Source organism: Schistocerca gregaria, chromosome 8 (assembly GCF_023897955.1).
Source record: "Schistocerca gregaria isolate iqSchGreg1 chromosome 8, iqSchGreg1.2, whole genome shotgun sequence".
In the NCBI taxonomy this organism is placed as follows: Eukaryota; Metazoa; Arthropoda; class Insecta; order Orthoptera; family Acrididae; genus Schistocerca; species Schistocerca gregaria.
Genome location: NC_064927.1, coordinates 289520052 through 289542212, shown reverse-complemented (window position 1 = coordinate 289542212; position 22161 = coordinate 289520052). Strand labels below are relative to the sequence as shown.

The 22161-nt window shown below is 43.3% G+C and overlaps 1 protein-coding gene across 1 annotated transcript in view; it reads right to left on the bottom strand.

The window, feature by feature from the left end:
- Nucleotides 1–15212, bottom strand: part of LOC126284424 (flexible cuticle protein 12-like) — a 32024-nt gene extending 16812 nt beyond the window's left edge. The window contains exons 1-2 of the mRNA XM_049983342.1: nucleotides 15172–15212; nucleotides 194–312 (exon numbers count right to left, since the gene is read on the bottom strand). Coding sequence (XP_049839299.1) covers nucleotides 194–312; nucleotides 15172–15186 — 134 coding nt within the window. The 5' untranslated portion in view covers nucleotides 15187–15212. The remainder of the gene's footprint in view (nucleotides 1–193; nucleotides 313–15171) is intronic.
- Between the last annotated feature and the right edge of the window lie 6949 nt (nucleotides 15213–22161).

Genomic DNA, 22161 nt, shown 5'->3' with positions numbered 1-22161 from the left:
CACCAGTGTCCCGTACTTTATTTTAAGATCTATGTACAGTGTGAATAGTTGAGAGACTGTCATTATTTCTCTACTTTACTATACTGGGCAAAGTTTCCATGTTTAATGAGAAATCTTAGGAAACGTTTTAGTTAAATCTACTAACATTAAGTGTGATAGCGTGTCTGTTAATCATAATACATTAGTGACATACTTCCAGTGCCACGGGTCAATTCCATTGAAGTCATTCTCCAGCACACGAATGGTAGCGTCTCCCGGGCTAAATTGCGGTGCTGTTAGAACAGCGTTCAGAAACGCACCAACCAGGAAAATCTGAAAAATATGTACAACATAAAAGATACCTGCATGTGAAACACTAGACCTCTCTCTAACACAAACACTAAGAACGTACATACAAAAAGTACAAGTACAGTCATAGTCACACTTACTCGAGGGTGTACATTCACGTGAAATCTAGTTTTTCGTGACAATGACACAAATGTGGTAAATGAGTGACAGGGTGACCCAGTTCTACGGTTTTCCTTTCTTGTTCACCTTTAGTGCTGTAACAAGTTACTAAAACACATTGACATCATTTGTACTTACTTTAATACGGTTACTTTTGCGACTGATATCAATAAGAAATGGAATTCTAAAATCGAATGTCCATCTGTAAATTTCAAAGGAGCGCCATACTTTGTTCAGAACGTTTTTTGTGGGTGTATATGTCAGTGAGCTATAACAAATCTAGAACTAACACAAAGCAAATCAGCACCGCAAATACAGTTCACTTTGTGTGTATCGTTAACTGATTCTGCTGTTCTTAAAACTTGACTGGAAATAATGTTTTTGTCCGTTGCAACAATAACAAATAATTCGTAACGGCGTGCAAGACTTTCGAACAGCAATTATTTATCATATGCAACTGTTCTTCAGAACGCAAGAACATGACAAGATTTCCTCTATCAGTCTCTTTATGTTCGTAGTTTTAGCGACAGCAGAGGAGGAACTTGTTGATGTGGGGCAACCAGTTACTCATCCTTGAAAAGGACTGCATAATTTGGCTTTATGTACAAATTTATTTATTTCTTAATTGAGCGAAAAGTTAATCTTCACGGAAAATGCAATGGCAATAAGACCTCTGTTTCTTACAGATTCTCTTGGTGCTCAATCAGGTGACAAATTTTTACCCTTGGTTCAAACTTATATGCATGACTCATCACTACCTATTATCGAAATGGGCCTTCTTGGGTATTATTAAGGTGTACCGAACTGAAAATCGTGTTCAGGTTATGGCATTTCGTAATACATGCAGGAATATGGAAAGGAAAACGGATGAAACTTCCTCAGTAAGAATTCAACAGTATCATAGTTGACACGGGCACAAATAACGCAGACGTGAAGTTTAATGTGTAGAAAGGGAGAAGCATATTTTAACACCGTACCAGTATATCTAAGACGTTAAATTAGGTGAGCATTTCTCCAGAAATGAAACATAGGTTGCAATTGTTTTCGGTCATTACAGGATATTTCACAATTCCTGTCACAGGTTTCTAGGTTTTGTAGAGAAGACTTTGTAGGTAACGTGTTGATGAAGACCCGTATCTGGGAGGTATCGACTATATATGAAATGAGTTTGAAAATGGGATCTCCTGTTTCACGTTATTTTACATCGAAACGAAACATTTTCGGAGATGATTTCCTGATCAAAACTTTACCTAGAAAGTCCGTTCTACAAACCATAGAAGCCTTTAAAAGGAAATGAGAATCAAGGTATGTATGAAACTTCATACATATGTTGGTTGTGCTCTGCAGCTAAATGGATTACGAAATGATGTAAGATTTATTTTTATATGATTCTGAAGGGCTGTTAAACTCGCATTCTCAACACCTGCCTCCCCTTCTTGAGTGTATACACTACTGGCAATTAAAACTGCTACACCAAGAAGAAATGCAGATGATAAACGGGTATTCATTGGACAAATATATTATACTAGAACTGACATGTGATTACATTTGCACGTAGTTTGGGTGCATAGATCCTCAGAAATCAGTACATAGAGCAACCACCTCTGGCCGTAATAACGGCCATGATACGCCTGGGCATTGAGTCAGAGCTTGGATGGCGTATACAGGTACAGCTGCCCATGCAGCTTCAACACGATGCCACAGTTCATCGAGAGAAGTGACTCGCGTCTTGTGACGAGCCAGTTGCTTGGCCACCATTGACCAGACGTTTTCAATTGGTGAGAGATCTGAAGAATGTCCTGGCGAGGGCAGCAGTCGAACATTTATTGTATCCATAAAGGACCGAACAGGAACTGCAACATGAGGTCATGCATTCCCCTGCTGAAATGTAGGGTTTCGCAGGGATCGAATGAAGGGTAGAGCCACGGGTCATAACACATCTGAAGTGTAACGTCCACTGTTCAGAGTTCCGTCAATGTGAACAAGAGGTGACCGAGACGTGTAACGAATAGCACCCAATACCATCACTCCGGGTGATACGCCAGTATGGCGATGACGAATACACGCTTCCAATGTGCGTTCACCGCGATGTCGCCAAACACGGACGCGACCATCATGATGCTGAAAACAGAACCTGGATTCATCCGAAAAAAATGACGTTTTGCCATTCGTCCACCCAGGTTCGTCGTTGAATACACCACTGCAGGCGCTCCTGTCTGTGATGCAGCGTCGAGGATAACCGCAGCCGTGGTCTCCGAGCTAATAGTCCATGCTGCTGCAAACGTCGTCGAATTGTTCGTGTAGATGGTTGTTGTCCTGCAAACGTCCCCATCTGTTGACTCAGGGATCGAGACGTGGCTGCACGATCCGTTACAGACATGCGGATGTCTGTCATCTCGACTGCTAGTGATACGAGGCCGTTGGGATCCACCACGGCGTTCCATATTACCCTCCTGGACCCACCGATTCCATATTCTGCTAACAGTCATTGAAGCAGCAATGTCGCGATAAGATAAACCAGATTCGTGATAGGCTACAATCCGACCTTTATCAAAGTCGGAAACGCGACGTTACTCATTTCTCCTCCTTACACGAGGCATCACAACAACGTTTCAACAGGCAACGCCGGTCAACTTCTGTTTGTGTATGAGAAATCGGTTGGAAAATTTCCTCATGTCAGCACGTTGTAGGTGTCGTGACCGGCGCCAACCCTGTGTAAATGCTCTGAAAAGCCAATCATTTGCATATCACAGCATCGTCTTCCTGTCGGTTAAATTTCGCGTCCGTAACACGTCAACTTCGTGGTGTAGAAATTTTAATGGCCAGCGATGTAGTTCAACCGAAGCTGCCCTGTGGGGGCATGAACCTCGTCGGCTCTCGCGACGAGAAAACAATTTATCAAAAAGGGAGACGAGATGCTGGGTTATCCTACACGTCAGAAGGAAACAAAAGAACACCTACTTGCACATACTGTAAGAGATTTAACACAATTCACGATACCGCTGTACAAAGCATTTGCTAAGTGATAGGGAGATTTCTCCAAGAAAGCCACTATCAATAGCTGCCTCTCCTCCAGCATGTCAAAGTAGAAATTGCCTTCCAACAATCTTTAGGAATATTAGGAATTCCATTACCCTCACTACTGCAGCTGTTCATGCTATTAGAGACAGTCGGTCTCATATTACATGATTCTCCGTGGCTCAAATGGCTATGACCTCTATGGGACTTAACTTCGGAGGTCATCAGTCCCCTAGAACTTTGAACTACTGAAACATAACTAACCTAAGGACATCACACACATTCATGCTCGAGGCAGGATTCGAACGTGCGACCGTAGCTGTCGAGCGGTTCCGAACTGTAGCACCTAGAACCGCTCGGCCACACCAGGCGGCTGAGTCTCCGTGACTGAACAGTGCGCGCGAGCGCGCCCTTGTCTGTCTGTGTGTGTGTGTGTGTGTGTGTGTGTGTGTGTGTGTGTGTATGTGTGTTTGTTTGTTTGTTTGTTTGTGTCAGTCACCAAATGACTGTGGGCTCAAGTTCACCTAACACCATTAACCCTTTTTCACATTACTCCAAATGAAATCACACAGGGAAAGTATGAAGAGAATTACATGTTGCTGATATGAAAGTTCATTAGCAAAAAGTTGTGCACGAAATACATGCCTGTCCAAAGTGCTATCCAGTGGCACCTGAAGCACACAGCAAGGCCAAAACCGATCGACAGTAAGACGCTATGTAAGACGAAAAATCCACATAATTTATTAGCGCAGATGAAACTATTTAAATGACTCAAGAATCTGCCTAAACATGAAAAACCTTTATCGCAACTGATAACACTAGTAAAAATTGAGAAATGGTGTACAGCGACATAGTGCAGCTTAGTATGTGTTCCATGGCTCAGTTATATGATATATGAAGTAAAGGTTGGTTTACATAATAGAACACAAAATTTAATTAAATACAATATGGATTTAAAATACTAGAAGAATTGGGAATTCTGTGACACTTGATACAGGAAAACAGGAGAACAGGAAACAAATGAAGTAAGTATGACATGATAACTAACCAAGGAGTTAAACAAGCTTGAGTCTTTCACAAGTCTGTTGAATTTATTACACAGGGTGATTCAGCTGCTCCTAGCACTGTGTTTCCTGCAGCCCGCAACGCCTTCAATCTTCAACGTGTAATGTCTTCAGCTACCCACGTGCAAGATTTTCATATTATCTTTTTCGCTAAGGTGAAAGCCATAACGAAAAAAAAAAATGGAAATGCCCTTTTTGCAGGAAAGTTAACGTAATTAAATTTTGTACTAGAATACGTTTTCGCTGGAGACCAAGGTTTTAAAATTAATAAAAAGAAAACGCGTTTGAAGGTTACTTTCGTACGTTTTGCTTGAATAATTCTAAAACTACGGTCTCTAGTGAAAACTCATCCCAGTATCCTACAAAAGCGTCTCATTCATTTTCTTTTGTATGACTGATAGTTTACACGTAGCAATCGATGAATATGTAAGTCTTGCACATGGGTATTTGAACGCATTACAACTTGCATGAAAGTCAGCAGTAGGGGCAGCTGAATCACCCGGTATAGCGTGTGTGAGGAGCAATGCACAAGATTCAGAGGTGTGACAAACTATTACTTGGAGCAATAAACTGCATATGGGCATATGCCCTATTCCGAATTTAATGTGTACTGACGAACTGCCTATTGGCTTCTGTCTCGGGTTCTTTGGCCGACGTTCATCTAATGATTTTACTCATGTCTCGCCAGCACGAGTGGCTGGAATTGTGGAAGCTTCATCCTCCATTGCTGGTGACGAACTGGAGCCGAGCTCGCGGCCGCAGTCTATATGTACCTGGTGCGCCAACGTCCGAGGGCTTCTCCGCGGTCAATTCCGGTGCGGTTCTCCTCTTTCTACCTGCGACGGTCGTTCGCTGCAGTACGGGAGGCTAGGATCCGTTTACCTTAAGGCTTTCTTCTTTCTTGTTTGCTTTGACAACGTCAGTAAAATCTTTAGATAACGTCGACCGAAGAACCCGAGACAAAAGCCAATAGGCAGTTTGTCAACAAGTGGCCACGAGAGCCTTAACAATTTTTAATGTAAACTGTTATTTAGTTTCTGTGTTATTCAGTACATTCTCAGGTTTAAACATGTACACATGCACAACAGTAAGTAAACATTATAGCATGCGTTTCACGAAGTACAATTATACAATACGTATATATAACAAGTAAATCCGTCTCCAAGCGTGATAGCAGATGTCACATTACACATGCAGCACGGTTCAGAATAAATGTTCGAATATTTCACCGTCATTAATATTTCACCGTCATTAATATTTCACCGTCATTTTCAATATATTTGTGAATTTGTGGGAGACGATGTTGTGTTGCTCGTCTGAGTGCCTCTGCACGTTCCATAACGACGACAGAAGAGCCCTTGATGCGACCAAGCAGTTCATGTCGCTTATTGACCTCTCGTTTGTACTCCTCAACCTGCATCCTTTGACATAAACAAAAATCTAATGGCGTAAGGTACGGTGGTCTTCGTGGCCAGTTAATTGAATTACTATGACCAACCAAACGATCAGAATAAGTGCGGCTGACATGTTCCCCAACACGCCTCGTAAAACGTGGACAAGCTTCGTCATTGCAGTCAGTGGGGCCAACGGATCGTTCTCGAAGAGCCAAAGAAAAAACAAAACAAAAAAAGCTAGCATTCTGTCCAGTCATTCGCTCATCTAAAATGGCTGGGTTTGTTAACATGTTATGATCAAGCTGCGCCAAATACAAATTCAAAAGTGAACTTGGAAACTGGTTTCCACTGTAGCCCGTGGATTTTCCTGCTACCGTCAACGATTATTACGTGAGTTGTTGGCGGCATACCGTGTAAACGTGACTTCAGCAGCGAATGGTATTAATGGAAGCAAATGACGATTTTCGTTTAACTAGTCACATAAGTCAAGTCTGTGACATTGTCACCAGTGTGAAGACTGTGGAGACGCTGTTTGTGAAACGGCTACTAGTTTCTGCATGTAATGTTCGCCATACACGTGTTTGTTGGACAGCGGTATGTGCGGTAAGTCGCCTTGTGCCGGCAGTAGGACTACGCTGCACCATTTCAACAACATGTTGCAGTTGTCGAACAGGTTATTGAACTACACGTTCAAAAGAAAAATGGGAAACTGTAAGAATACCTCTTTCACATATCGTGTTGAAAACTGTGGCAGACCATCTACGATCAGGAACTCGACGAGTCTGAAAGCATCGATGGTATTCGTTGATAGCAGGAGGAGCACTACTTTCTGCAGAAGCCGTAAACATACACCATACGCGCATATTCTTCACCCGATGGCTGGGTATTTTTGTTGTCCTCATCATTTCATCGTCATCATTCGTGACTGTCACTAGGATTGGACTGTGTAAAGATTGTAATCTGTAAAAATTACGACTTTGTGTGGGCGCTGATGACTGCGCAGGTGAGCTCCCCACAAACCAAACATAATCATCATCAGTGTTAATGTATGGCATTGTAGCCAGCTCAGGTACAAACAAGGCTAATCGAAGGTTCTGTTGATACACTCTCAGTCCTTCGTACTAATTCACTAGCAACACACAATTTTCCGCTTATCGTGAGCAGTAAGCAGCGCTAAGCGGATATCAGTGTTCGAGTCCCGGTCCTGCTCAAATTTCCATTGTCTTCGTTCCATTTTAGAGCTGATGGTCGCCCATATTTCTTACAGTTTTCGATGAAGCTGAGCAAAGACTATAGAGGCTTTATATATTACTGTAAAGTGCGTTGCCTAAATCAAGCGGCATGCGTAGACCGATTTTTAAATTTAAAACTCGTTATTGTTCAATTTTTAAAGAAAAGATGAGGTGTGGAAGAAAAATTAGAACACTCAGAATGTATTGCTGACCTCGTATTTCAAGTGTGCTTCGCTAGCCCTGCCGACATCAGGGCATTGCAAGCGGACAAACAACTTATTTCTGATTTTGTTGGGGATGGCTTCAAAAAGGGCTCTAAGCATTATGGGACTTAACATCTGAGGCCATCAGTCCCCTAGACTTAGAACCTTAAACCTAACTAAGGACATCACACGCATCCATGCCCGAGGCAGGATTCGAACCTGCGACCGTAGCGGCAGCGCGGTTCCGGACTGAAGCGCCTAGAACCGCTTGGCCACAGCGGCCGGCGGGGTTGCATTTAAAGAGGAAATCGCGTTGTAGCGTGGACACATTCTGACAGAGGCTAATTCCCTAAGCTCACTGGCGTTAAGGAAAAAGCGAGGTTTGAAGAATTCATTGCGGTCTTGCAAAAATTACAAGTTTTGCTTTTTACACGCTTTGAGGGCACTGCCAATCTCTCAGCTGTTTTAGAGACCGTTAGACGTTTCAGTTGAATGTAGCTGACTGACCAGGACGTGCACATTGCACATTTCTTTCCTAACGAACGCAGAGTTTCGATGTCTCCATAATGAGGTGGCATGTGTGAGAACGACTTTCCTTATATATATATATATATATATATATATATATATATATATATATATATATATATATATATATATATATATATATATACGTTTTCAGCAGGCCAAAAATAATTGTATAATATTGAATCTTTGCTTTGGTTTTTGTCTCTACTGTTGGGGAATGTGAAATATAAAACCAAATCCTCCACAGTAAGAGTGCATTGCTCAGACAGCGTGGCGTGGTGGTGGAGGAAAATGTGCCAGATAGGTTGAGTTGTACGGAATTTGTGTCAATGCCTGGCCCATGGGACGAATTCTTGACCGCACCTAAGCTAATTGGCGGTAGACTAAGAAACAAAGACATTAGCAACGACCTTAAAATATTTATAATACGAGAAAAAATCGACACATATAAGCATAAATGGGAGAAACCTGCAAACAGGAACAGGATGGCAGATACACTAAAAATGTCTGCAATATGTACCCTACAGTTGCGAGGACCATAGGTGGGTTCAGAAAGCGATGGAGCTAAGAAGCTTCCTCGAAACTAATCCGTGAAAGCAGATGTAGATTTTATGCGTAAGAAAATTTTATATTGCGCTGACATTTCACTGAAACGATTGTTGTTTGTGAGAGGCTTGCGTAAAAAGGGCAGACGCCTGTAAACTTGTATCGGAAATCGCCAGTCGCAGGAGTAATGCTTAAGAGGATTGCACTTTATCGTTTCTCGATACTGGTGCTCTCGTTAATCAATGTGCCACAATTGTAATACGAATATGGACTGCATTTTTTTAAGGAGGGTCACAATCAGCGCCTTCAGACCCTAGCCCCACTCCAATAGCACGCAGGAGGCCAGACTTGTTGCTTACGCGTGCAGCCAAGTCACGTACTTCAAGTAAGCATGTGGTTCGTTCTCAGCGAAAAATATACGCTCAAAACTCTTGAAGATAGACGTTGCCTATGGATATAGTATCACAGAGCCTTTGACTGTTCAGAGATGTCACTAAACCCGCCCAAACATGTGAACAACCATGCATGAACAGCACCTAATAGACAGAAGGGGTCCGACAGCTGATCAGTTCCAGTCATTCCACTAGGAGGGAGGTACACCGTTCGTGTTGTTTGTAGTTCAACCATGCCGAGACGGTCAATACCGGGGTTCGATAGCGTCCGCATTGTTACTTTGTGCCAGGTAGGGCTCTCAAGAAGGAAAATGTCCAGGCGTTTCGGAGTGATCCAAAGCGATGTTGTTCGGACATGGAGGAGATACAGAGATACAGGAACTGTCGATGACATGCCTCGCTCAGGCCGTCCAAGTGCTATAACTGCAGTGGATGACGTCTACGTATTGTGCCTCGGAGGAACCCTGACAGCAGCGCCACCATGTTAAATAATGCCTTCCGTGCAGCCACAGGACGTTGTGTTACGACTCAAACTGTGCGCAATAGACTGCATGATGAACAAATTCACTCCCGACGTCCATGGAGAGGTCCATCTTTGCAACCACGACACCATGTAGTGCGGTACAGATGGGTCCAATAAAATGCCGTATGGATCGCTCATCAGTGGCATCACGTTCTCTTCACCGATGAGTGTCGCATATGCCTTCAATCAGACAATTGTCGGGAACGTGTCTGGCGTCAATCCGGTCAGTTTGAACGCCTTAGACACACTTTCCACTGCGTGCAGAAAGGGGGAGGTTTCCAGCTAGTTTCGGATGCCATTGTGTGGGGCCGACGTACGCCGCTGGTGGTCATGGAAGGCTCCGTAACGGCTGTACGATACGTGAATGCCATCCTCCGAGCGATTGTGCAACCATATCGGCAGCACACTGACGAGGCATTCGTCTTCATGGACGACAATTCGTGCCCCCATCGTGCACATCTTCTGAATGACTTCCTTCAAGATAACGATATCGTTGAACTAGTTAACCAGCATGTTCTCTAGACATGAACCCTATCGAACATGACTGGGATAGATTAAAAATATTATGGACGACGTGACCCACCAACCACTCTGAGGGATCCACGTGGAATCGCCGTTGCACACTGGGACAATCTGGACCAACAGTGCCTTGATGAACATGTGGATAGTATTTCACAACGAATGCATCAGTACAGGAGTACGTACTACTGGGTATTAGAGGTAGCGGTGTGTACAGAAATCTGGACCATAAACCTCTGAAGGTCACGCTGTAAGGTGGTACAAGTGCAGTATGTGGTTTCACGAGCAAAAAAAGGGCAGATATGATGTTTATGTTGATCTCTATTCCAATTTTCTGTACCGGTTCCGGAATTCTCGGAACCGAGGTGATGCAACGCATTTTTTGATGTGTGTTCATCCAAATGGACAGCACGATGGCATGTGGAACACCGAAGACTGTTAGCACGGCAATTACCCCTGTAGTTTCACGTGACGTGACAGCAGGGACAGGCACGTGAACAGCGGTCGATCCGACGGCAATACTGGACACAGGATTAGTCAGTATTCCGATCACTTGTACAGTGAAACGGACGCTACGTGGATAACGAACGGTAGCAGGATACAGCCGTCATCGTCGTACGGGACCAGCACCTGACGTTATGAGCTGAAGTATCACTGGGTAAACGATGAACTTTCGCACGTTGCCGATGCTGTCGCTACCTACCTTGCTACAAAGTGTGTTCGACTCTTGCTGTGATCGTCACATCTGTCAGATCCCTCAACCATTGCAAACATCGGGTCATGGGGTGCTGCTTCTACTCAACCATGCCAATTTCTGGGCATCCCAGGTGTTTGCAATGATTGAGGGATCTGACGGATTTGACGACCACAGCAAGAGTCGAACAATCTTTGTAGCGAGGGAGGTAACGACAGCATCGGCAACGTGCGAAAGTTCATCGTTTACCCAGCGATACTTCAGCTCATAACGTCAGGTGCTGGTCCCGTAAGACGATTCCCAGATACCAGTATCTGTCATCCGAGCTCATTCCGAATCTATGGCCTGCCTCTTTAGAATCGTTGCTGCTGCTAGAAAAGGTAAATCACTGTATTAAATTTTTCTCACTGTATGTCTCCAAGTCATCTGCCAATTTAATCACCGATTATTCCTAATACACTCATAAGTAATATTTAAACTTTTGCTATCATTCTTGGTTCTGTAGTAGTGTAGTAGTGTAATGATAATTATTTTAGTACAATATAGTAACAACTAGCGGACTGTTAGCTTTTCAACCGTCGGTTCGCTAGGTCTCAGCTAGGGGAATATTTTCCAGAAATGTAAGTACCGGAGAAATAGAATATGAAAATCGTACAAATACCAATTCAGCGGACGAAAACCCTGATGGCAAACGCTTGGTGATCAGCAGCTTCACGACGGAGGAACCCCAGAGTCTTTAGCGGCGAAGAAGCTGTATGCATTGCAGTCAACAGTCAAAAGCGACTGTTTCCCCTTGTTAGACACAGCTCGTGAACACATTGTACTAGGGATGAAATACTTGACTCTATAAAACACTCACTAAAAGAAACCTATGAAAAAGAACGCTGTTTGGGAATGTCAGAACATCTCTTCAGCTGCCGCTGATGGTGACAACATATGAGCCGTCAGTGGTGGACGGGAAGTCAGAGCGGCCTCCCATTACCCACGGAGTACCCATCATTTCCAGCTCGCATTCAGTCGCGACCTACAGTACACGTGTTGTGCTTGATTATAGTACACCACAGCCCACACATCACCCGGATATGATGGCAGAATTCTAGTGCACATGAAATTTACCGCTCATACACTCCCCGATCAAATTAATCTGGGCGCCCCTACGTAATGCAGAACTAACTATTAGATGTGGGACAGTCACTATAAAAGGAGGCGGACGCTGTTATGTTATCAGTAGAGCACCAGTAACAGCAGAATGTGTCTGTCAAGAGAGCTCACTGACTTCGTATGTGGACTAGTCATTCGATATAACATGAGTAAGAAGTCGTAAGTGTGATCTAAAACCCTTCCACAGCTGCTAATATTTTATTAATTTTATTTTACATGTCTAGTTGCGCATGACCAAAGTAAGGAACAAATCTCCATAGCCACAGAACGTGTCAGTACATGAAATTACAACAGAAAAGTATTAATAGATAAAATAAATTGTTTATAAATCCTAAAAGGACGACAGACTACAAGTTTATGAAAACGCAGTCAACATTATAACGTAGGGATCACTTTAACTTTTCAAGAGGCTGCTCGACAGACTAGAGTCCGCAGCTCGTGGTTTCGCGGTCTCTTTCTCGTTTCCCGAGTACGGGGTCCCGGGTTCGTTTCCCGGCGGGGTCTGAGATTTTCACCTGCCTCGAGATGACTGGGTGTTTGTGTTGTTCTCCTCATTTCATCATCATTCATGAAAGTGGCGAGTTTGGACTGAGCAAAGGTTCGGAATTTGTACGGGCGCTGATAACCGCGCAGTTGAGCGCCCGACAAACCAAACATCATCATCATAGACTAGAAGGAGTGGCCCGCGAGGATGCTCTTCAGTTTAGATTTGAAAGCGTGTGAACTACTGGGTTTTTGAATGTCGACTGCTGGTGGTGTGACTGTGAAGTGGAAACGCGAAGGATCAGCCACAGCTAAACGATAAACAGGCGGACCATACGTAGTGACGGACAGGGACCGCCGAGCATTGTGAAGAGTCGTTGTAAGAAATCGTATGAAATCACTGGAAAGAATGACCCATGAGTTCCAAAGTGCTTCCAGCAATCGACACGATGACTGTTCGTTACAAGTTAAAAAGACTGGGACACAGTGTTCGAGCATCTCTTCATACTCCACGAATTTCTGTAGTCATTGTTATGCGACACTTGAAGTGGTGTAAAGAGCGAAGCCATTGGACGGAGGCTGACTGCAAACGAGTGATATGGAGTGATGAGTCAGACTGTACCCTATGGCAATCCAATGGTAGTATTTCGGTTTGGCGAATTTATTGTTGTAATTTCCTTGGTATGTGCTGTTCCGGGTTAACTGTAAGAGATGGCCTTAGGCCCTAATCAGGTAGGGCTAAGTAAGCAATAAATGAATAAATACTACTCCAGTCGACGGACATGAAAGGGAGCAGTGACTGAGCAGGGAGTGAGACAGGTTCGTAGCCTGTCCCTGATGTTATCCAACCTGTACGTTGAACAAGCAGTAGGAATTAAAGTTCAGGGGAAAGACATAAGAAAGGGAAAAGAAAGAAAAACTTTGAGGTTTGCAGATAACATTGTAATTCGGCCAGAGACAGCAAAGCAGTTGGAAGAGCATTTGAATGGAACGGACGTTGTTTTGAAAGGAGGATATAAGGGGAAAATTGACAAAACCAAAACAAGGATAATGGAATGCAGTCGAATTAAAAGACGAGTTTTGCTATTACAGCAGCAAAAGAACTGATGATGGCCGAAGTAAACGGGATGTAAAATGAAGACTAACAATGGCATGAAGAGCTTTCCTGAAGAAGAGAAATTTGTTAACAATTAAAATAGATTTAAATGTTAGAAATTCATTTCTAAAAGTATTTCTATCGAGTGTAGCCATCTATAGAGGTGAAACATGGACGACAAACAGTTTAGACAAAAAGAGAATAGAAGTTTTAGAAATGTGCTGCCACAAAAGAATGCTGAAAATTGGGTCGGTAGGTCACGTAACTAATGAAGAGGTACTGAATAACAACTGGGGAGACAAGAAATTTGTGGTGCCACTTGACCTAAAGAAGCGATCGGTTGATAGCACACTTCTGGGACTTCAAGACATCACTAACTTAGTACTGGAGGAAAGTGTGGTTGTTAGAAATCGTAGAGGGAGAGCAAGAGATGAATACAGTAAGCGGAGATGGGTTGCAAAAGTTATTGCGAGATGAAGAGGCTCGCAGAGGAAAGAGTAGCATGGACAGCCACATTAAATCAAACTAATTACAGGGCAGAGCTAAATGTTCAGTTTAGTGAACTGTAAAATAAAGTTATCCTCTAGTGGAGAGCTGCACTAGACATGCTCTTATTGCAGGTTGCATTACGTTGCTTTCATCTGTCTATTGGAACGACCTACGTGGCCAATTACAAGGAATTCTTCAGTTTATAGCAAACTCAGAACCACGATGGTTCTTGATGTTTTTCACAGTAACAAATAATTTCCAGAGGTGAAAAAGCGGCATCAATAAAAAGAAACTTCCCGTTAGTAACAAATCATCATTGTTCACGAATGCCTAGGTTGAATTCAATTCTAACGAACTGTTTAAAGCGAGTTGATGCAGAGAATACATATACTATGATGAGGTGCTCGAACTAGCTTTGCTGTACAATATCTTCGTGAGTCAACTTAAAGCAGTAGCCTTACTGCAAATTTCTTGCAACGATAAGTAAGTTACACCAGAATACAATACTACAGAATGGTACTGATTGTAGGTGCAGCGGGGTGTTGCTTTCCCCCTAACTCTTAATAACAAAAAGAACATAAATGAGTAAACTGAGAAGTTTCTCTCCACGAGTTGTAGAAGTTCAAATGAAATCGACTTCATAGTGTCGTTTCAGGATGCTGCTTTTTTTTTTTTTCGAAGATGAATTCTCCTTACTGTCTAGGCACAAAATATACTCACCTGGCTATTAACTACTGTCCACGAAGTATTACTGGAGTTGTAATTTATAATGTGAGGTCTAAGGTTGCTATTTTTGTGAGCAGGGAGGGAATGTTCATACACATATTTCTTTACAGATATTTCTCTTGCTGTTCGTGTACTGATACTGGTTAGAACATTCACATGAACCAAGTGCATTCCTTGATGTTAGTGAAATTGGTCTTTTACTTATACGATGGACATTTGTAGACGTAAGACCGTATCTTGTCGATATACATTTATGAATCTCTCCTCTCATAACGTTGTCCACTGTCTACATTTATGAGTTACGTGCCACAACAACCTGTTTATTCCTTTCGTTAAGTAGAGCGTTAATTATTTGATAGATACATAATGAATCTGAGAAAGCGTTTCAAACAAAATACTGCAATTCATTTAGTAAAATGTCTTGGACAGGTCACAAAAATAAAATAAAAAGAAGTTAATATAAACCAACTTGCAGATTGTGACATATGTTACTTGTAAAAATGTGATAAGTGAATATGTAAATTGTGTTCGAAGTCCTCCAGTCCTTTAAAATGCAAAACGACAGTCTTGTGCTAATACCTACGACAGTAACGGTAGCAGATGGACTGCTTAACGAGGTTATCACAAAAGAACCAGCATATATACGGGTGACTCACCCTGCCGATATCCATTTCTGCTGGAGCCTTCTAGGGGACTGGGGGACTAGTGACCTACGATGCGCGCGCTGTATTATATAAGGTCTTCGGAGAGAATCGACCAGTACTCTCCGCCTCCCTCCTCCCCCACCAACTCACCGGTAGGGAGGCATGGGCAGAGCTAGTCGTCTTACAAGACGTTGTGCTCGAAACTTGTTTGAAATTGCTCAACATAAGTATCCATTACTAGGGAGCTCTTCAATTTCTTGCGGTCTTACTGCTGTACCCAGCTAATCTTGCCACGCACAGAAAAAAAGTTTTCTGCTTCCAAATGTTAAATCTAAGAGATGAAGTGTCATGATAATGGAGCTCGAAAAAACAATAGAGTGTAATTCTGCTTAAGCAACAGCAAACACAGTGTTTCCCTAAAATAAATGCGAGGGTACAATCTGTGTCACTACTGGGTAGCGTCTGCCTGTTTGTGGCTCGAGAAATGAATGACTAGGTATCTGAATTTCGCACCAGAGCAATTATCGTATCCTATCGGTACTCGGAGAAAAATAAATAGATAAACAGTACCGAAGAACACCCACTACTACACTTTTTATTTGTGTTACAGAAAACCCTTCTAGGTATGAACAGCTTATTTGATAAACTTTTTTTTTTTTTTTACATTTCTTTGGTAATCAGATACAAAGGCTTATTGTAAGACTTTGACTTCAACTGGTCACCTACGTACACCAATACACATGTACATCGTGAGAGAGTAAGCTGAAACACAAGGACTAACTGCTAAATAATAATTACTAAGTTAAGAAAATAAATTCAACAGTTGCTCAGAATCTTCCCACGAAAAAAGTACGAAGATACTTTTTTCAAACCATCAGAAATTTCATTATTATTATACACTGAGAAGGTGCCCATATTGTCGTCTTTCCAGCACCAAGTCGTTAATCTCAGCAGATCAGACCTCCAAAATCAAAGATCGACAGTGACAGCAATGCATTCTACAATCGTTTCACACCTCAGAGGGCGATACAACTTCTAACAAAACAAGTGATCGTTACGAAATTTTCCACCGAATCATACTCTCCAAATCGGCCTCCCTCGTGACTCCAAGCTGGAAACTGTTATTTGGTTGAAAATGGTACCCTCAATATGTTGTGATGTCCAGTGACTGTTGATGTGATTTGACTTTTATAACAGATACCAACCACTAACTTGATTATACATTCTTAAAATATCTTATTGCATCTTTTATTATAGTGATTTCGAACATTTCGTTCCTTAGTAAATGGCTATAGTGCACATACAGGAAAACTTTAGGTCAGATATGATAGTATCCTAAGCGCAAACCTTTTGAGCCGAAGTATACTCGTCATGACGATAAAAATAGAGGATAAATTCTGCTTAAAATAATAGGCTAAATGTATCGTCCATGTATCTCAAGTAAAAATTTCAGTTACTTCCAAAACATGCGTTCTCCATGTAGCATGAAAAGTTAAGACCTGAAATTAGCAGACTGATCACCTTGAGCGTGGCAATTCATGTAGAAGTTATCCTGTGACTCTCCATAGCTGAAGAAAGTCATGGCAGTCAATTGTATGTATGAGCTCGGTAATACACTACTGCCATTAAAATTGCTACACCACGAAGATGACGTGCTACAGACGCGAAATTTAACCGGGAGCAAGAAGGTGCTGTGATATGCAATACAGCTTTCCAGAGCAATCATACAACGTTGGCGCCGGTGGCGACACCTACAACGTACTGACATGAGGAAAGTTTCCAACCGATTTCTCATACACAAACAGCAGTTGACCGGCGTTGCCTGGTGAAACGTTGTTGTGATGCCTCGTGTATGGAGGAGAAATGGATACCATCACGTTTGCGACCTTGATAAAGGTCGGATTGTAGCCTATCGCGATTGCGGTTTATCGTATCGCGACATTGCTGCTCGCGTTGGTCGAGATCCAATGACTGTTAGCAGAATATAGAATCGGTGGGTTCAGAAGGGTAAAACGGAATGCCGTGGTGGATCCCAACGGCCTGGCATCACTAGCAGTCGAGATGACAGACATCATATCAGCATGGCTGTAACGGATCGTGCAGCCACGTCTCGATCCCTGATTCAACAGATGGGGACAACCATCTACACGAACAGTTCGACGATGTTTGCAGCAGCATGTACTATCAGCTCGGAGACCAGGGCTGCGGTTAGTCTTGACGCTGCATCACAGGCAGGAGCGCCTGAGACGGTGTACTCAACAACGAACCTGGGTGCACGAATGGCAAAACGTCATTTTTTCGGATGAATCCAGGTTCTGTTTACAGCATCATGATGGTTTCATCCGTGTTTGGCGACATCGCCGTGAACGCACATTGGAAGCGTGTATTCGTCGTCGCCATACTGGCGTATCACCCGGCGTGATGGTATGGGGTGCCATTGGTTACACGTCTCGGTCACCTCTTGTTCGCATTGACGGCAGTTTGAACAGTGGACATTACATTTCAGATGTGTTACGACCCGTGGCTCTACCCTTCGTTCCATCCCTGCGAAACCCTACATTTCAGCAGGGGAATGCACGACCTCATGTTGCAGTTCCTGTTCGGGCGTTTATGGATACAATAAATGTTCGACTGCTGCCCTGGCCAGGACATTCTTCAGATCTCTCACCAATTGAAAACGTCTGGTCAATGGTGGCCAAGCAACTGGCTCGTCACAAGACGCGAGTCACTTCTCTCGATGAACTGTGGCATCGTGTTGAAGCTGCATGGGAGCTGTACCTGTACACGCCATCCAAGCTCTATTTGAGTCAATGCCCAGGCGTATCAAGGCCGTTATTACGGCCAGAGGTGGTTGTTCTCGGTACTGATAACTCAGGTTCTATGCACCCAAACTGCGTGAAAATGGTCTAGTACAATCTATTTGTCCAATGAATACTCGTTTATCATCCGCATTTCTTGTTGGTATAGCATTTTTAATGGCCTGTAGTGTATGCAATTGGTATAGTGACAATGGCCGCCGTGGAGATGTGACAAAAGCGCGTGCGGCCTGCAGCCACTGGCACCATTTAGCGACGTTGCCGTGCGTTACAGATTCTTCATTCGTACTGCAGAGATTTTCATTCTCAAATAAGTCTGCTCCACCACGCCTCTTTGACCTAGGGCGATACACTATAGTTACCATGGAACACAATGGTAGGGGACCTAACTTCGTGCTGGCACAGTCTACATTGTTACCAACTTTTTCCAAGATGGCTGCCTTCTTGAGTTGGCCCGCCACCTCCTGTCCCTAGAATGTAGAAGGGGCAACATCACAGTTGAATTTATATCAAAATTAATTAAATTAACTTGCAAATTAATTAAAATAATTATGGAAACTGTTTAGACTAAATAATGCGGGAAATCCGAAAATGGTGTAAGTTTCAAAAAATGGCTGGAAATCCAAAAATGGTGGAAACTTCAAATTTTGGAGCCCTAATTTAGAATCACACCACCACTCTCAGATGCCAGCCTCCCCTCCCCCAGTTTCCCACTTGTGAATAGGCAGGAAAACATTTACTCTATGCTGAGCTGGTGGAGAGGGAGGTACAGTTTTTACTGATTTATTTTAGCGCTAAATGTTTATTGTTTTTTTATCCTGTTGCTGGATTGTCCTCCAGCTGCCTCCACATTCTGTCGGCTCTCCCCTCGCCTAAACTTCCTGTGGTCCCCTCGTCACCAGCTCCCCATCGCCCCCATTTCTTTCAGATCGCATGTTCACTTGAAATTCGAAGGTTGAGTGACCTAGTCCACAATACAGCCACCAGAGTGAGTTGAAACCGTTCTACAACAACCCACACACTTCAACACCCCCACACCCTTTTTTATTGCCCCCACCCTCTCTTTTGCTGATCGCGTGTGTGACTTACGCAGCATACCACTCGAAACTGTTCTACAGCAGCTCCACAGAGAAAAGAGGCTCAGCTTTTGGTGCAAGTAGTACTACATGAACAGTGGAAAGTGTTATAGATTAGTGGGAAACGTCCTGTGTGTGCTCGCCTGAGATTCACCTCCAAAATTTTCATTAATTTGTGTTACTGTATCACATCCCTTGCACTCATACATCGTCCAAGGCACTTAATATGAAAGTATGTGACAACAAACTGTCACAGAAGTACAGAAATAGTCTGCCTCCTGCCAGTCTACTTATAAATAGCTGCTGGAGGTGGAACATATTCACAATTTCACACTTATACATCGCTCAGAGAACATGGCATGAGAGGAACCTATGCAAATTGACTGAAAACCGTCATATTGCCACCATCACATGGAAGAAAGCTCAGACAGATAAAAGTGAGCATCTATATTTTCTGCAGCAGAGGTACCAGAGATTTGTCCGGCATGTCAATATGCCACTGAGAAAACAGACCTTAACAGACCAACTACTAGCAGAACAGTAATTGAAAAAATCATCAATTGAATTTAAGTCATAAAATCCAACAACTAAGCACCACTCGAAACCAAAGGGCCTTTATACTTCAGTCACACACACACACACACACACACACACACACACACACACACACACACACACACACACACACACACACAAACACACAAACACACACACACACACACACACACACACACACACACACACACACACAGACACACACATCCACATACATACATACAGGCTCATATACAGATGATGGCAAATGCTTCATTCATTCAAAAAGAAACATCGAATTTAATGATGAAAACCACCACTCATAAACAACGAACTATTAACAAAAAACACGGTAATAATGCCACACAACTACAAAAAAGAAATCCCTCACCACCTCAACAATGCGTCCTCCCTGGCGTGTGTTAGCAGACTAAGCCTGCCAGTGGCATCTGATGCTGTTGCGAGGAGTATGGTGGATAGTCGGTATGGAGGGATGGCAGCTTGCATTCGCGTCCTAATGAAGCTCTTTTATGTCAATACTTTCCTCTGATAAGCGAATACTGGAAACCATTATGACGTCGGTCTTCAGAACCGCCCCGTCCCTCTGGTGGTGGTGGTGGTGGCTTCAAGGGCCCCTAGAAGGAATAAAGGAGACCATGTACAAACAACGATGTTTCTATTCTTCAAAGGCGTCCTTGTAGCTGCAGCGGGAAAATACCAGGACTCGGCTTGCCGACAAAGGGGCAGATTGAACAGAAACCGTTTCACCCTCTTTCCGTACCTATATATTCGACAATGAGCCAAATATCTGAAATTCCTTTTCATGACGACTGTGTCCCTGTAAATATCAATTACTACGTAGATCTGTATGCTCCTCATGATAGGACACATATTTTTCCACATAAAAACTTTCATATCCCTCTGGCTAGTGTCCGCAGCTCGTGGTCGTGCGGTAGCGTTCTCGCTTCCCACGCCCGGGTTCGATTCCCGGCGGGGTCAGGGATTTTCTCTGCCTCGTGATGTCTGGGTGTTGTGTGATGTTCTTAGGTTAGTTAGGTTTAAGTAGTTCTGAGTTCTAGGGGACTGATGACCATAGATGTTAAGTCCCATAGTGCTCAGAGCCATTTGAACCTTTGAACCTCGGGCTAGACATGCGTTAATATCTCGTTTTTTAACGTAAAAATCGGGGAATCTGTATCTCCCTTACGACCAGAGATAGTCACCCACATCATTTTCTTCGCACACAGACCACAGTAACTTTACACTCCGACACATACGCATTCCCTACAAGTAGCGTCATTATCGCTTATCGGTGCACAACGTCGGAGAAATTGTGGTATGTCCACACTCATACACACCAGCTGGGTGTCGTTTCGTCCGGCCTACCATAGCTTACCAGTAGCAAAACCCTTGCGCCACCTCGTCATTATCACCTATTTGTCGAGGAATAAAATGCGTAATTACAATTAAGAAGCCCTCAAGTCTTTTATTTATGTTACCTACATTCTTACACGATAGTCGGCGAACGCCAGAGCAAGAACAACTGGCACGCTTAATGAAGAAAGAGTAACTTAGAGGGGTCCAGATAATTTATATGGAAACAGTACCTCAATTACCCAGACGTCTTATCCCCACGAGATATCTTGATTCCGCCACATAAACGAAATTTTTTCACATATAGGTTTTACAGCCAATCAGAATCGAGAACAGAGTGCAGGTATTCTGTATTCTGCTCTTGGGATGTCATAAATAAATGAATCGGTCTCCAGATTTCACATAGGTACCGCTGTCATACAACATTGACGTGATGGATATTGGTTATTGGTAAATTCCAGTATTTTCTGTCCTTGCGATATCGCAGGAATGATCCACGGTTCAGAGGATGGTGCATAAGCTGGAGTCCAGCAACAACCTGAACCCTGCTGTTTGAAACTTCCATTATTCAGAGCTACCACAACAGAGAGAGGAATGGTATGGAATAATGTTCATATACCCAAACGAACATGTAAATACTCTCCTTCATCCACACATTTATTGTACGTACACTATGTGATCAAAAGTATCCGGAGACCTGGCTGAAAATGACTTACAAGTTCATGGCGCCCTCCATCGGTAATACAGGAATTCAGTATGGTGTGCGCCCAGCCTTAGCCTTGATGACAGCTTTTACTCTCGCAGGCATGCGTTAAATCAGAGGCGGGAAGGATTATGGGGGAATGGTAGCCCATTCATCAGGGAATGCTGCACTGAGGAGAGTTATCGATGTCGGTCGGTGAGGCCTGACACGAAGTCGGCGTTCCAAAACATCCCAAAGGTGTCCTATAGGAATCAGGTCAGGACTCTGTGCAGGCCAGTCCATTACAGGGATGTTATTGTCGTGTAACTATCTCTTCACAGGCCGTGCATTATGAACAGGTGCTCAATCGTGTTGAAAGATGCAGTCGCCATCCCCGAATTGCTCTTCAACAGTGGGAAGCAAGATGGTGCTTAAAACATCAATGTAGGCCTGTGCAGTGAGAGTGACACACCAAACAACAAGGGATGCAAGCCCCTCCTTGAAAAACACGAACTCACCA